This window comes from Rhinoraja longicauda, chromosome 13, assembly GCF_053455715.1.
Source record: "Rhinoraja longicauda isolate Sanriku21f chromosome 13, sRhiLon1.1, whole genome shotgun sequence".
NCBI lineage: Eukaryota > Metazoa > Chordata > Chondrichthyes > Rajiformes > Arhynchobatidae > Rhinoraja > Rhinoraja longicauda.
In genome coordinates, this window is record NC_135965.1 from 50,481,440 (window position 1) to 50,499,065 (window position 17,626).

Here is a 17,626-nt window from a genome sequence, read left to right on the forward strand (position 1 = left end):
CAAGGCTGCCTGTTATCGTTTTGATGGAGTCGGGGGGGGGGGGGGGGGGGGGGGGGCGGGGTGAATAGGATGACCTCAGACTTGCTCTCGTTTAGTTGAAGGAAGTTCTGTGCCATCCAACATTTTATGTCCTCAAGGCAGTGCATGAGGCTGGTTAAATTTGACCGGTTGTTGGGTTTCAGAATAATGAATCTAAACCTAAACCTAACCAATCTACCAGAATGGTAGAACTTTTTTCACAGGGTGAAAATGTGTAACACTAGAGAGCATGGCTTTAAGATAAGGCGGGCAATGTTTAAAGAAGATGTGCTTTGGAAGATGTTATATAGAGGGTGGTTGGTGCCTGGAATGCGATGGATGCCAAGGGGTGGTGTGGAGGCAGATACGATGTGGCGTTTAAGAGGCTTTTAGATAGGCCCGTGGGCACCTGAGTATACAGGGAATGGATGGATCTGGATCATGTGCAAACAGATGAGATTAGTTTATCTTGGCAGCATGTTCAACACAGACATTATGCACTGAAGGGCCTGTTTTAGTGCTGTATTTCCGATGTTCTATGATCTCATAGTATTATATCAAGGTCTTTGTAAAAAAAATGGATGATTATTATGCACAGAAAAGATGGTTTTGCACAAAAATAGCTGCATGGTCTGAATATGTATCATACCAGCAATGATTCAGATTATATCAATCAATTCTAATGTCGGAATGTGTGCCGTGCAGGGCATTGGAAAGCCTGGTCATCTATGATTTGAGGTTAGAAAGAAATAAAGGAATGAACTTCAATGTATAGTATTCTCTTCAAATTTAAATGAATAATATTTCAAGAGTTCAATTACTAATGTAGTCACATTACCTGTGAGTTGTTTTTGAACCTCCAGGGCTACATCCAAAACACTGAAAGGTAGTACTGGATCATTGGCTATGTGCAGAATAATTTCAGCTGTCAACTGCAACAAACAAATCAAGAGGTGCAGAACGGGAAATGGTCTTTACTTCAGCAGAAATCATTCTATTGTGCACAGCAAAGTCAAAGCATAAATATCTTAAACAAAATAATAACACTACCTTCTCCACCTCCATTAATAAAAAGCTACAGAAAAACAACACCCCCAATTTTTCTTGTTCATGAAACCTTACAACGTGACATCTTCTAATATTACTAAAACTCTCATCTTGTATGTATGTATGTATGTATGTATGCATGTTCCCAAAGTACAGCCAAAACGATACACGATAGCGCAATGATTTTAGGCCCCCCTTACTCACCATTCGCCTGTGGTGTGCATTGATCAAGTTTTGTTCCATTTTCAAAGTAATTAACTTAATAAACTTTAATAAATGCCCCCCGTGCAGCAGTGCCGGGAGGACCGGCGCCAGTCCCAGCGTGCCCCGCGTCTGACCTTCCTCCCATGGTGCAGCGCAGCGGCAGAGGGTCAAACAAGATGGCTGCCGGCAGGACGAACATGCGGCAGCGCCTTGCGGCCACTCTCCTGCTGCTGGCCTCCGCGATGGCCGCCCGGGGCCAGGGTGAGTGACTCCCTCTCCCCTTTCCTCTCCCCCCTCGCCCGCCCCGGCTGGCAACGGGCCGTCAGTCGGGGGAGGGTTGCCGGGCCCGTGGGAGAGGTTTGGACCCAATGGGTCCACCGGTCGTCTAGTTTTCAATAAAAGTTAAAAAACACTCTTCACAGAGTGATAGCATTGAAACAACAACCACCTCATGTGCACCCTCACCAAAGCAGTTAGATGGCTACTGAATAATTCAAAATGGGATTTTGAGAGCACGAGTTAAACTGTGATACACTGATACAAGTGTCACGTTTCAATACCACTTGAATTAATTTCAGTGCATAACGTGCATAAATCTTAGAGCTATATTTACATCAAAACGATAAATGTTCAGCATTGATGATTTACATTATGATGCTAGTATTTCCTCCATCATTTAACTGTAGATGTAAAACTACAGCTCTGTGCTTGGAAATCTCCACATCAGTTATGTTTGCCAGAGGCAGTAATGACAATTCTTATTGCAGGCATACAGCTGACATAACCAAGTCCAGAGGCATAAGATAACCATGTCACAAATATGGTTGTGTCAGAAATACAGGTTCAGCAGGGACTGTTCTTCAGTGTGTTCAAGGCAGATATTGTCTAATCTTTCGATGGTGAAGGAATCAAGAGATAAATGGTTGCGCAGGAGGTGGCGCTGAGGCAGAGAAGTAGCGTGATCTTATTAAATGGCAGAACAGATGCATGGGGCCAAATGGCTCGTTCCTGCTTCAATTTCTAACGTCCTTATGTTACTTGTGTATAAGAGCCTCAACATGTAGTGCTTGATGAAATAATGCAGGCTGATAGCAAATTTAAGTGTACAATTTAAAGCAGAAAGTGATTCTCCAGGGGTTGACGTGAGAGCTGCCTAATGCACTGCAGATAAACACAGGGACGTCCAGTATATTTACTGGAAAGAGGAGCTGGGGTGGATCTTCAGAAGGGGTCACAATCTTCACCCTCTGGCTGTGGGATTTTAATGTCACTGGCATGCAACCATTGAGACTTACGAGTCTGCTCGACAGACAGTGTGTCCAGGTGAGGAACACTTCAGAACAGGCTGCCAGACCATGTAGGCCCAACTCCCCGTGGCTGGGCTAGGGGAAGATTGAGAGGCACGAGTGCTGGGAGCCTTGGTTTAGCGCCAATCCTTGACTGTGTGAGGGGGGGAGTGATGCGGTCTTCAATCTGGGATGGGATCCAATTCTGTCAGAGCAACATTAATATCACAGAATTGTCACAGAATCTTACAGCACGGAGACAGGCCCTTCAGCCCAATTCATCCATGCTGACCACGATGCTCCTAAACTGGTGCGATTTCCCCGCATTTGCCTCCCAAGTACCACAACCAAAATCTTACAGATTATCCCTTCAATAATATCATCAATTTATAGACAATAGATGCAGGAGGAGGCCATTTGAACCTTCGAGCCAGCACTGCCATTCAATGTAATCATGGCTGATCATTCTCAATCAGTACCCCGTTCCTGCCTTCTCCCCATACCCCCTGACTCCGCTATCCTTAAGAGCTCTATCTAGCTCTCTCTTGAAAGCATTCAGAGAACTGGCCTCCACTGCCTTCTGAGGCAGAGAATTCCACAGATTCACAACTCTCTGACTGAAAAAGTTTTTCCTCATCTCAGTTCTAAATGGCCTACTTCTTATTCTTAAACTGTGGCCCCTTGTTCTGGACTCCCCAAAATTTGACTTGATTAAAACATATACCACTTGGCCAAAGCTAAATTTTGAAATAGATTTGTGAGTTCTTTACAGCCATAAAAATCACTTCTTGTGTGGATATTTTCCCTTTCACCACCCTGATGGTAATCCAACAGATCAGATCTTCAACCCATTTTAGAACCTGTCCAGTTTTCATTCTATGGATTTCATTAGGTTATCAGCTTTCACGGGTTATCAGGCTATGAAGAGATTTATCTTGCCATCTCTACAGGGCATTCAGCAGTGTATTTTCTGTCGGTAGCACTGATGGTCTGTTTTTTGTTGTTGTTTATATGAACAGGTGGTAATGTATGACTGGTGCTCATAAACCTGTCTATTCACTGCTAAGTAATCAGAACCACTTGGCAGGTTAGACTACTTAAATTACAAACCGACTATTCTGCAGTGTTAACGACTGAAGCACGACTTGAAAAGACAGGGTTAGAAAATGAGAAATCAGCTGTTGGGATTTGGAAGTGATTCATTGTGACAACAGCTATTCATGCTAACTTGTCATGCTATCAGTCAGATCAATCTATATTCCTGAGCAACGTATTTACATAAAGGAAAAGTAAAGCTAGATCTCAGGGTAGAGCAAATTGATCTTTTTTGACAAAAGGAAGGCTGCTTTAAGCATTCTCTGACAGTTTAAATGTATTCATTTTGCAATTGTAAAATACAATAATTTTACTTTTTTTAAAAACGTTTTGCATTGATTTTAGTCACTTTTGAATGTTCGTTGCATAGCTAAAGACATTCAAATAGTTCCACAACGTTCACTGTTGGTTCAGTCCGGAGTGGCTTTTGAGTATCAAAGCATTTCGAGGGAAAGGCTGCTTTAAGCCTTATTGCTGTCAGATAATTCTGGATGAAATAAAAGAAAAGAATCCTGCTGTTAGCAAATTTCACATATTCCATGCATCAAACACACTGTACTGCATGTGGAAAGAGCCCGCCAAACCCAGTTAAACCGAAACGTCACCTATCCAAGTTCTCCAGGAATGCTGCGTGACCCGCTGAGTTACTCCAGCATTTTGTGTCTTTCCTTGGTTAAACCAGCACCTGCAGTTCCTTATTTCTACAAACCACTTCATTCTAGCAGTTGTTTTATCCCAGATTAATTAATTGTACAAGTAGTTTCCCTTTGCTTCAGACCAAATCTTTAGATCGAGTCAGCATTATGCTACTCAGTACAACTATGAGCTGGAAATATTCTGGGAAGAGAAATTTGTGGAATACTTCATCGAACATGATTCGTCTCTTTGTCATAATCTCTTTAAAAAAAAAATTCAAATTGGACACGAGTCTTAGGTCCATACTTAATGATGCAGTTCAAAGCTAATGCTCTCACAGTTTAATACCCGTATTGTGATTCATGCAGGCATGGTGAAATAGAAGCTTTCCATTCCTTGGATTCAATGTGTCGAGGTGCATATGGAACTACGTAATCTTGTCCATTAGAAGATACTTTTCAATTAATTTGCTTCTCGGAGCAGTTGAACAAATTTATATCATAACCAATCTTAATGTAAAGGATACGTTTTATAAAGGTGCATTAGGTTAAAGAGAATTTTGGAGCAAAGCTCATAAAAATGGGAAAGAAATCATATACTAGACATTGCTGGTGTAATGACAGCAAAACCACTTGTATTCTTCATCATTGCACTGTGAAATTGAGAAGAAGACTGCACCAGTAAGTGACTGCACTTGGACATATGACAATCAAAATGGAACTGGTCCAGTGAGTCACCAAGACACTTACACTTGTTCATAATTATTACTTCTGCAAAGAAGGCAAGCTTGATATCACACTCAAGTTTTTTTCAATACAGGATGAGATTTTTCTTTTCCTTCCTGGTATCACAGGAGGGTTTTTATTGGCCTGTGAGCAAATCCCCAGAGAAGATGTGTACGGCAGATGTCAGAGCTCAGTTGACCAGAGAAAATGACTCTGCTGCTTGATAACGAGGCAACCACTTGTGAAAGGCCAGCCAGAGTAGGCCCAATATATCACGGCAACTTAAATCTAAGCACAAAAAACACTCAAGCAAAAAGACAGAGGAGAGAATAATGCATGGAAAATGATTTAGCGGCCCAAGTTTCATTTCTCTTTCAACCTGCATTTAAAAAAAATGATTTTAAAACATATCAATGATTTTGGAAAGATATTTTTAAGTCGGTGATTGTTCATTCATATTCAATTACACTTTTTTTCCATTTCAAATTTCATATTTCATCCAAAAGTCCATTTAGTTTCTGCCATGATTAATGATAGGTGACAGTATTGAATGGGTGAGCTGAAATAGACAGATAGAAGGATTGTGCTCCTGGGATAAATTATAGTCCAAGTTGACATTTATTTCAGTATCCATGTGAAATATCATCACTTTATATCTCAAAGTTACGCTTCTTGTTGTTATTGTTGGTATTTCAAATATCACCAACAATTTGTTCTGGACCAACTACATCGAAGCTGCAGCAAAGAGAGCACCCCAACCCTGACTTTGTCAGGAGACTGATGAAGTTCAGCATGTGTCCACCAACTCCTCCCAACCTCTCCAGATGTGCTCTCAAGTTGCATCAGAGTCTGGTTTGGGAACAGCTGTGCCCAAGGCCACAAGGAACTGCAGTGTTGTGGATGGTGCCCAGTCCATCAAGCAGACTGACCTTCCCTCTATTAACTCCATCTGCACCTCACGCTGCCTCAGGAATCCAGCCGACATAATCACAGTCCTTTTTCACCTCAGTTATTCCTTCTTTCCCCCTCTTCTGCCGGGCAGTAGATGCTGTTGCTTGTAAGCACGGATTCACAGCTACTTTCCCTCTGTTATCACTACTGAATGGTCCTCCCATTCTGCTCTCTAGGGTAGCCTCCAATACAACTGATGTTTAATGTTCTCTTATCCCATTGTGTTTTGCAGATGAGGAAAATAATGGTGTTAGTTTAGTTTTTTAGTCAAGTCAAGTCAATTTTATTTGTATAGCACATTTAAAAACAACCCACGTTGACCAAAGTGCTGTACATCTGATTAGGAAAAAAATGAAACATACAGTAGCACGCAAACATAACAGCACATACAAAACAGTTCACAGCGCCTCCTCAATGAGCCTCAAACGCTAGGGAGTAGAAATAGGTTTAGTTTAGTTTAGTTCAGTTCAGAGATCAGTTTAATTGTTCTAACACAAAGTTTAAGAAAAATTTAACTTTAACTTGATTATATTATTTAGTATTTTTGATAGTTCAAATGTCATAATCATAATCATACTTTATTAGCCAAATATGTTTTGCAACATACGAGGAATTTGTTTTGCCACACAGTCATACCAAATAAAAGCAACAGAACACACAAAATGCATTTTAACATGAACATCCCCCACAGTGACTCCTCCACATTCCTCACTGTGATAGAAGGTGAAACAAAGTTGAATCTCTTCCCTTCTTTGTTCTCCCGCAGTCGGGGGCCTCGACCCTTCCGTTGACGGGATGACCTTGACTCCCTTAGCCGGCGGTCGGGCCCTCCGCGTCGGGGCGATCAAGCTCCCGCTTTGGGGGGAATCTTAGCACCCCCGTGCAGGGCGATCAGACCCCAGGTCGGGGCTAGTCGACACCTTCTGCAACTGGAGCTACCGGACGCTGCGAGCTCCTGTGGTAAAATCCGCAGGCCGCAGTTGGAGCGTTGATCCCAGGCAAGGTAAGTCCATGGCCTCGCGGTGGGGCTCAAAGTCAGTCCCAAGCAAGGCCTCCAGCTCCACGATGTTAGGCCGCAGAGCGACCAGAGATACGATCCAGAAAACAATCACATCTCCGGCAAGGTAAGAGATTGAAAAACAGTTTCACCAGACCCCCTCCCCCACCCCCCACATAAAACAAATCAGAGAACATTAACCCAAACTTTAAAAACACACAAAAAATACCAAAAAGGACGCCAACAGACTATTGGCGAGGCTGCCATCGCGGCTGAAAGTGTCTGAAAGATGTCCGGAGAGAAGCCCAATGCAAATGCCATAAGATATAATCATAATGAATAGGTGCTTTCTGCCCACCACACTGGGTAACTACACATCTCTTCTACAGCTTGTCATGATTTCATTCCAAGTCCAATATGCACACAGGCTGGAGGTATTTTTTGCCAGCCATGAAGGAGTATTGCATGGACATAATTTAAGCTACATTACAAAGAGTTATTTTAAGTTCAACAATTTGCTGGGCTATAAATTGCATCTGCACATGCCAGCACTGAATAACTGTTCTTCAGAAGCTTATAATTTTGTGCTAAAACATGAAGCCTGACTTTTCAATCATGATCTAATTTAGCAATCCATTGCAAATGAATAAATTTGTGCGATCTTACTGCTCTGTCATACATGAGGAACTTATTAGCACTTTGTTTATTTAATTAATTTTTCAAACGCAGTACCATTGGTGATTTTTCTCCCACTATCTAATAACGGGCAATGATATCGCTGTGAAAAATGATGTTCCGATATAACGAACAGGGCAATGCCAATGGTTTAATTTGCAGTTTATAAGCACCAAGTTAATTGTAAATTCAGTAGATTTATGCACACTGCAGAAAAATGTTGTTCTGAAGATAGCTAATATGTAAATGTGCTGCCAAGGCAAGGGAAGATGTTCACTGTGAAAAAGATTGCATCAATATATGTACCCGTGATTTTGCGTGCACACACGTGTGCGTGTGACGTGTGCTAATGGGGGGATGGTGGTTGAGCGAGCAAGGTTTATTTTCAAAATTGTGATTTACATCAACCTATTCGCATTTTTCATTGCATGAACTGTGAGGTGAGATGCTCAGGAACGGTTAGAACGGACTTGAAAACGACCAATCCATTTTATAGCCGTCATTTTGAGGATGGCAGTAATTGGAAGTATCTGAATGGGATCAACTATACCAGCAGGTCACAGCATAATTGTGCAGAGTATCTCACTTATAATGTGTTGGTCCATAACATGTAATAAAAGTAACAATAAAGTTATTAGACCTGACCGTAATTAATATGAAAGCAATTTTTGAGAAAGCAAGATACAAATTAACAGAATAGGTAGTTGTTAAACATGTGCCATTCTGATGCTTGGTTTGTGAAGCATACAATTGAATTGCATGCTGTTCTTACACTTGTGCATTAAATATGCCTGGTGAAAATCTTCAAATCTTCAAATCCTCACACAATAGGTTGGATTTGTAGACTGGTTTGGAGCCATTTAAGATTTGCAAATATTCAGCAAGAGCTCTGATGTTTTTAATCAAAGTGCCAATTGTTAATGTGTAAGAAGGAACTGCAGATGCTGGTTTACAACAAAGATAGACACAAAATACTGGAGTAACTCACTGGGTCAGGCAGCATCTCTGGAGACAAGAAATAGGTGACATCTCGGGTTGAGATCCTTCATTAGACTGAGCAGTCTGATGAAGGGTCTCGACTGGAAACGTCACATGTTCATGTTCTCCAGAGATGCTGCCTGACCTGCTGAATTACTCTAGCATTTTGTGCCAATTATTAATTACGTTATGGAATATCTCTGGCACTGAAAATTTATTTTTAAGGCTGTCATTCTTTTTTTCTCGCTGCTACCATTGGAAAAAAAGGTACAGGGGCCTGACAACCGTTATAGAAACATAGAAAATAGGTGCAGGAGTAGGCCATTCGGCCCTTCGAGCCTGTACGCACCGCCATTCAATATGATCATGGCTGATCATCCAGCTCAGTAGCCTGTACCTGCCTTCTCTCCATACCCCATGATCCCTTTAGCAAAAAGGGCCACATCTAACTCCCTCTTAAATATAGCCAATGAACTGGCCTCAACTACCTTCTGTGGCAGAGAATTCCACAGACTCACCACTCTCTGTGTGAAGAAATGTTTTCGCATCTCGTTCCTAAAAGACTTCCCCCTTATCCTTAAGATGTCCAGGTTCATGAACAGCTTCTTCCCATCAGACATCAGGCTCTTGAGCCACACTGCAAAACACTGGTTGCAACCTTACCTCAGCACCAAACTACAAGCAGATTTGCACCTCTATGGTTGCTCTTTATATTTTGTTTTTACACTATCACGGACTGGTTTAATTAGAATAACTGATAATTTATTGTGTATTTATTGTTGTCGTTGCGTTTAATGTGCATGTGAAGGAAGAATGTAATTGTTCTGGTGAATATCACAAATAAACAGTTAACTCTGGAGGTTACTGTCAGGGTTTAATTGTTGGATATTGTAAAATTGCTAAATTGGAAACTAAATTGTATTCTTATTTTCCTTTCTCTTTATTCAATAGACAATAGACAATAGACAAAAGGTGCAGGAGTAGGCCATTCGGCCTTTCGAGCCAGCACCACCATTCTGGCTGATCATCCACAATCAGTACCCCGTTCCTGCCTTCTCCCCATATCCCTTGACTCCTCTATCTTTAAGAGCTCTATCTAACTCTGTCTTGAAAGCATCCAGAGAATTGGCCTCTACAGCCTTCTGAGGCAGAGAATTCCACAGATTCACACCTCTCTGGGTGAAAAAGTTTTTTCTCATCTCAGTTCTAAATGGCCTACCCCTTATTCTTAAACTGTGGCCCCTGGTTCTGGACTCCCCCAACATTGGGAACATGTTTCCTGCCTCTTGTCATTGACCTTCATTTATCTTTCTGTGCCTGGTTTGACATTGAATTTGCCTATACTAATTTTATCTTTTCTTTCTTGGTTTATGTAGCCTACAGTCTGCCTGGTTAAGGGGCATTCGGTTGCTTGTACTATTCACCCAGATCCCACAGGGGCAACTTCATTTGCTGTGATATTATCATCTTGCTCTTCCAATAATTAACTGTGCAAACTCTTGTTGAGATTAAACAGACAAGAGCAACCTAACTAATAGATTCACTCCTGCAGAAACATATGGAAAATGAAGTCAAATGTTAAAGACACAAAAAGTCACTTTCTGTCACTTGCATCATTATCAGTCAGCAAAACATAAGGACAATGATTGAATTGAATTGAATACATTTTGTTAGCTTAGTATGTGTACATACAAGGAATTTAAATTGCTGCTTTGATCGCAAGTACCAACACGATGTACAGTAAACAATTTATTTAGAAGACCTGTTAATTAGCGTGAGAAACAAAGATTCTTCGCAACTTTTGTTGCCAAACTAATTCTAATTAAATACAGAGTAAAACTACTCTCTTGTGTTCAGCTTCGGTCACCCTGTTATACGAAGGATGTCATTAAGCTGGACCAAGTGCAGAGAAGATTTGTGAGTATGTTGCCAGCACTCGAGGGCCTGAGCAGGAGGGAGAGGTCGGGCAGGCTAGGACTTTATTCTGTGGAGCGCAGGAAGCAGAGGGGTGGTCTTATAGAGCTATATAAGACCTTGAGGGGAATAGATGGGATGAATGCACAGAGCTTTTTAATCCAGAGGAGAAGAAGGAAGAACCAGAAGTCATAGGTTTAAGGTGAGAGGGGAAAGATTTAATAGGAACCTGAGAGGCAATTTTTTCACTGGGTGTGGGCACATGGAATGAGCTTTCAGAGATATCAGAGTTGAGATAGGTACTACAACAACATTTCAAGGACATTAGGCTGAGCACATGAATAATAAAGGTTTAGAGGAAAATGGGCCAAATGTGGGCAGGTGGGACAAGCATAGAGGGGGATCTTGGTCGGCAAGGTGTGTTGAGCCAAAGGGCCTGGTTCCGTGCTGTATGACTGTGATTCTGTGCCTCCTAAGATGTTTCTCTGACAGATGATATGTTAAAAGGTCGGCATGAATAGTACCAGGTCCATCCACTGTATCATGGATGAGAGTTAATGAATTAAAAACAAGAGTTTTGACTCTTGAACTCTGACTCTTAAAACAACAACAGCATCCCGACTACGGGTGCTGTCTGTACGGAGTTTGTACGCTTCCCCCATGACCGAGCGGGTTTTCTCCAAGATCTTCGGTTTCTTCCCACACTCCAAAGACATACAGGTATGTAGGTAAATTGGCTTGGTGTAGGCCCCATAGCAGAAGTGTCCACATCACAGGGCTGGAAACTGGAAGTGTCCTGAGCTAATTCTGCTACCACCATCATCTACTGTACAAGTGATGGCTCCCACTGACAGTCGCCGGAAGCTTGCGTCCTTTTCAGGACGGACGATGACAGCGATGTTACATTTGAAACATAGAAGATGGACCCGAAAGAAGAAGAGGCTTGGTATAAGTGTAAATTGTCCCTCGTGTGTGTAGGATAGTGTTAGTGTGTGGGGATCGCTGGTCAGTGCGGACCCGGTGGGCCGAAGGGCCTGTTTCCGTGTTGCATCTCTAAACGAAACGAAACGAAACAAAACAAAACTAAAAGAGAGTTGAAGTTCTCCAAGCTGATTTTGATCTAGTGGTAGTGGAATATGTTGACACAATGAACTGCAGATGTTGGAATTTTGAGGCAAACACAAAGTGCAGGAGGAACTCAACGGATCAGGCAGCGTCTGTGGAGGAAATGGATGGGTGACAATTCTGGTCAGGATACTTCTTCAGACTGAAGTTCCTTCCCTCCACAGATGCTGCCTGACCCGCTGAGTTCCTCCAACACTCAGTGTTTTGCTTGTGGTGGAATATGTTGGCGGGCCATCCAATCATTGCAATGGGGAGTCTGGGTCACAGGGCGGGCCACATTTATGCTGACAAGCTGTAGACGGACATCAGATATTGCCTGGTGATGCCTGCCTAGTGAAACATGTGGTGCTCATGCTGTTCAGTACAAAGCTGCACAAATCCAACTGTTGACCCATTATGCAGCAGCTATGTGAGGATGCTGTTCATTGATTTTAGTTCAGCTTTCAACACAATAGTCCCCACCAGACTTGCTAAGAAGCTGCTGGAACTGGGGCTTAGCACCCCTCTGTGTGCCTGGGTCCTGGACTTTCTCACCGTCAGGCCCCAAGTGGTCAAGATGGGGAGACACACATCTAACCCCCTCACCCTGAACACAGGCGGTGCTGGCTCGAAGGGCCAAATGGCCTCCTCCTGCACCTATTGTCTATTGTCTATTCCCTCCAGGGTTGCATCCTTAGCCCCCCTGTACACACATGACTGTGTGGCCAGGTTCAGCTCAAACTCCATCATCAAGTTTGCTGATGACACTGTGGTGGTGGGCCGGATCTCCGACAACGATGAGAAGGCCTACCGGGGAGGAGGTGGCTGATCTGGCACTCTGGTGTCAGGACAATAGCCTCCTCTTGAATGTCACTAAAACAAAGGAGCTGATTGTGGACTTTAGAAGGGCTCAACATCCAAGGACGTACACGCCACTGGAGATAAATGGGTCTACTGTGGATAGGGTGAGCAGTTTTAAATACCTGGGAGTCCACATCAAAGAGGATCTGACATGGACAACACACATTGCCGCACTGGTGGGTAAGGCAAAGCAGCGCCTTTACCACCTTAGACAGCTGAGGAAATTCAGAGTGTCTCTAAGGATCCTTCAATGCTTCTACTCTGGGGCTGTAGAGAGCATCCTGTCCGGCAACATTACAGTCTGGTTTGGGAACAGCTCTGCCCAGGACAGGAAGGCCCTGCGGAGAGTAGTGCGTTCGGATGAACACACCATGGGAACTACACTCGCCCCCCTGCATGACCTATACATCAGGAGGTGCAGATCGAGAGCCAGCAAGATTATGGGGGACCCCTACCACCCCAACAATGGACTGTTCCAGATGCTACGGTCAGGCAAGCACCTCCACTGTCACGCTGTGAAAACAGAGAGGATGAGACGGAGTTTCTTCCCACAGGCCATCAGGACTGTCAACTTTTATATCACCAGGGACTAATTTACTGTATTCATTTATTTTTTGTGTTGTGTCATTTTTAAAATTGTTCTATTCTGTTTTGTAGTTTAGCACAATCCGCAGGCATTGCCACTTTCATTTCCCTGCACATCTTGTATGTGTACGTGACAAATAAAGCAGACTTGACTTGACAATTGCAATGTGTAAAATGAAATTGCCCTTTCTGCTAAAATTCACCAGAAAATCCACATATTATTGCTTTTGACTGAAGATTTATTCAGGCTGATCTGATTCAAATGTGCGAGACTTATTTATTCATTACTGTTCTAATTGATAAATTCACCATGCCATTTAAATCAGTATGCATTTTATTTAAGGGAATTGAGTAACCGTGATAGCTCCGTGATAACTTCAGATAGCTCCTCTGTCCCTCCCTTCCCCTCCTCCTTCCCAGATCTCCCTCTATCTTCCTGTCTCCACCTATATCCTTCCTTTGTCCCACCCCCGACATCAGTCTGAAGAAGGGTCTCGACCCGAAACGTCACCCATTCCTTCTCTCCCGAGATGCTGCCTGACCTGCTGAGTTACTCCAGCATTTTGTGAATAAATCGATTTGTACCAGCATCTGCAGTTATTTTCTTATATAACCGTGACTCTCCTATTAGTATGTGATTCACAACTCATTGCGACTTTCATTTCAAAACTGGAACATTGAAGATCACGACCGTGTGGGTTTTATCATATCATATCATATATATACAGCCGGAAACAGGCCTTTTCGGCCCTCCAAGTCCGTGCCGCCCAGTGATCCCCGCACATTAACACTACACCCACTAGGGACAATTTTTACATTTACCCAGCCAATTAACCTACATACCTGTACGTCTTTGGAGTGTGGGAGGAAACCGAAGATCTCGGAGAAAACCCACGCAGGTCACGGGGAGAACGTACAAACTCCTTACAGTGCAGCACCCGTAGTCAGGATCGAACCTGAGTCTCTGGCGCTGCATTCGCTGTAAAGCAGCAACTCTACCGCTGCGCTACCGTGCCGCCCTTAAAGCTTTCACAGGACTGCCAGTTAAATGATCTATATTGTTCAATGATTAAAGGCCAAGCAAAATCGTTACATCAGTGGACGTGAATATTTTTACACGGGTAGGAAATAATGACCATTTTTGAGTAGAACTAGATTTATCTAGATTTGTATTCTATATCCCATGACACAAAAGTATAAAGAGAGATCTCTGCATAATATAAATTGTGCAGCATAACATTCCATTTTAAAATGATCAATGGGAAGCATTCAATCATTAATAAAAGATGATGAGTTACTGATTCATTTGTTGTGGCCAAAATTGTAAATATATTGAATGTGTGGTTCATTCTTTTTCTTTAATGTGTTTTAAATTCATGCATTATTTAAAAAATATTAACAAGCAGTAAAAGAATATCAGGAACCAGGTAAACTATATTCAAATTAAGCTCGTTGGGTATTTTAAACAGACTTTGGAGCAAAAGTTTGTTAAAAAAGTCTTGATAATTTGATGAGTGCTGCAATATAAATAAAACTTTTTAAATCTCTTGGATTCCTTAGTTCTTTAACGGCTAAGAAAGAATTGAATAATTTCACCTACTGAAATCACAACTTAGTTTACAATTGGGCACGACTATTGATTGAAAGATGGAGACAAGGTTAGAATGCACGTTTTCATTTCTTTTGAGGATTATATTAGATAAAATATGTGTACTTAGGGATTAATTTTAGATTGAAAATATATGTTGCAGCGAAGATAACCTTATAGGTGGCATTCATTGTTGTGGTGCTCTACCTCGAAGAGTCACATCATATCAAACGGGGCCTTTGGTCCAGCACTGGCTCACAAGCGCCATTTCCACTAAGCCTATTTTTGATATTCTCCTTACACATTGCTTACAACTCATTCCAGATGCTGTCCCTCACCCACACAATACTAGGGGCAGTTTACGGCAGCCATCTCCGCTAGCAATCCACACATCTCTGGGATTTAAATTTTTTTTTTTTTTAGATTTAGAGATATAGCGCAGAAACAGGCCCTTCGGCCCACCTGGTCCATGCCGCCCAGCGATCCCCGCACACTAACACTATCCTACACACACTAGGAACCATTTTTACATTTGCCCAGCCAATTAACCTATATACCTGTAAGTCTTTGGAGTGCGGGAGGAAACCGAAGATCTCGGAGAAAACCCACGCAGGTCACGGGGAGAACGTACAAACTCCGTACAGACGGAGCCCGTAGTCAGGATCGAACCTGAGTCTCCGGCGCTGCATTCGCTGTAAGGCAGCAACTCTATCGCTGCGCCACCGTGCCGCCCGATGTGGAAAGGCCCGCCGCGTGCAGCAGAAGGTCCCGGTAGGCCATGGCCATAACCCGACAGTAGGCCTGACTCGCCTGCCGTGGAACCTGGAGAGGGCAGGTAGCCAAGCCCCGCGCCTGCTCGGCCTGAAGACCAGGAACCAGAGAGCAGGTGGAGACAGCGACAGCGATGGACGCTAGATAAGGGATGGTAGGAAGAACCGGGGGGCGGTCAAAGCTTCCGAGCCTACAAGGTCGGCTGTGGGAGGTTGAAGACGGTCGTGGAAGGAGAGAGATGACGGCTCACAGGACCGATGCAGGCGACGGCTGCAATCGGCCATCATGGGCCAGCTGCAGTTGGGACGGGCAACTATTGCACATAACACTCGGTGGGCTGTTTCTATGTATTATGTACTTAACCGGGGATTGTACTTATGTAAGGCAATAACCGTTAGTTTAGTTTAGTTTATTGTCACGTGTATCGAGGTACAGTGAAAAGCTTTCATTGCGTGCTAACCAGTCAGTGGAAAGACAATACATGATTACAATCAAGCCATCCACAGTGTACGGACACATGATAAAGGGTACATGATAATCTTATTGATCTGTATGCAAGAAAAGAATCTCATTGTACCTTGGTCCATGTGATAAGAAAGGAACCATTGAACCATTGAAAACAAATTGGAGGATCCAGAGTGAACTAACATCGTCAAAGGGAGAATCATAATCATAATCATACTTTATTAGCCAAGTATGTTTTGTAACATACGAGGAACTTGATTTGCCGTACAGTCATACCAATAAAAAGCAACAAGACACACAAAATACATTTTAACATAAACATCTACCAGTAACTCCTCCACATTCCTCACTGTGATGGAAAGGGAAAAAAAAGTTCAATCTCTTCCCTTCTTTGTTCTCCCGCAGTTGGGGGCCTCGAACCTTCCGTTGACGGGACGATCTTGGCTCCCGTAGCCGGCAGTCAGGCTCACCGTGTCGGGGCGATCAACCTCCTGCATTGGGGGGATCTCAGCTCCCTGCGCCAGTGATCGGATCCCGGGTCGGGGCTAGTCGAACCTCTTGCGGCTTTGGAGCTTCCCGACATCAGTCTCTACCCAAGAATGCGAGCTCCTCGATGGTGAAATCCACACGGATCTGCAGAAAATCCCAGGCAAGAGATCGCAGGCTTCGATGGTAAGTCCACAGCCCCGGGGAGGGGCTTAAAGTCAGTCTCGAGCAAGGCCGCCAGCTCCATGATGTAAGGCCACAGACCGACCGGAGATACGATCTAGAAAAGAATCGCATCTCCGGCAAGGTAAGTGTAGATTGGTTATATCCTACTAACCAATTGTAGCGCTTGATAGTAGTTGCTCCGCCTAATATGCGATATATATTACCAAGAGCTTGCTTATGTAGGGCAGTTGGAGTAGCTGTTAATCCATGTGACGTCTTACAGATCTATGCTGTAAGAGGACTGTAATAAATGTGTGTTGCATTATTACGACGTGTGTACGACTCCACTCATTACATGGTGTCAGAGGGGTTCTTACCCACTCCGTTCATGTTTATCGGGTTTTGTTTTTTTACATTTGTTTTATGTGCGTGTTAACTCTATCATGGCAAACTCGTCTCGCTGTCCTAGTCCTCTGATCTTTGACTCTGACATTGCTGAACGCTGGCGCCTTTTTGAGCGCGACTATACTCACTACATTCGCATCGAGCATCGCAACGATCCTCCAGATGTTCGTGCTTCCGTGCTGCTAAACATGGCTGGTCCTGAGGCAATGAAACGTGCGGCCCGTTTCACTTTTCAGCCTGCTGTTTTACGCGCAGACGGACAGATTCGAGTGCCTGCAGAAACGATTGATGACCCTGCTGTCCTACTTGCAAAGTTCAGACAGTTGTGCGACCTTCCCTCGAACTCTATTATCGAACGTACCAAGTTTTTTGCTCGTATGCAACAAGTTGGCGAGCCGATAGAGTGTTCTATCAGTGACTTGAAACACATGGCTGCGCGCTGTCAATTTCGAGATTTATGCGATGAACTAGTCCACGACAAACTCGTTGGAGGATGCTTAATGACAAGGTGAGAGACGAATTACTTTGTAACACTGAACTGACTCTAAATCAAGCCGAACACGCCTGTCGCATTGCTGAAATAACGGCTTCTCACACCACGTCTGTGCGCTCTAGCCAACGTGCCCAGTATAGTGCTAACCTCACAGACACCTCTAGTTGGAACAATCGT

General features: G+C 43.4%; 1 protein-coding gene across 1 annotated transcript in view; it reads right to left on the reverse strand.

Moving 5' to 3' along the window:
• naaladl2 (N-acetylated alpha-linked acidic dipeptidase like 2) overlaps window positions 1-17,626 on the reverse strand; it is a 624,478-nt gene that overhangs the window by 13,137 nt on the left and 593,715 nt on the right. The window contains exon 15 of the mRNA XM_078410100.1: window positions 857-950. Coding sequence (XP_078266226.1) covers window positions 857-950 — 94 coding nt within the window. The remainder of the gene's footprint in view (window positions 1-856; window positions 951-17,626) is intronic.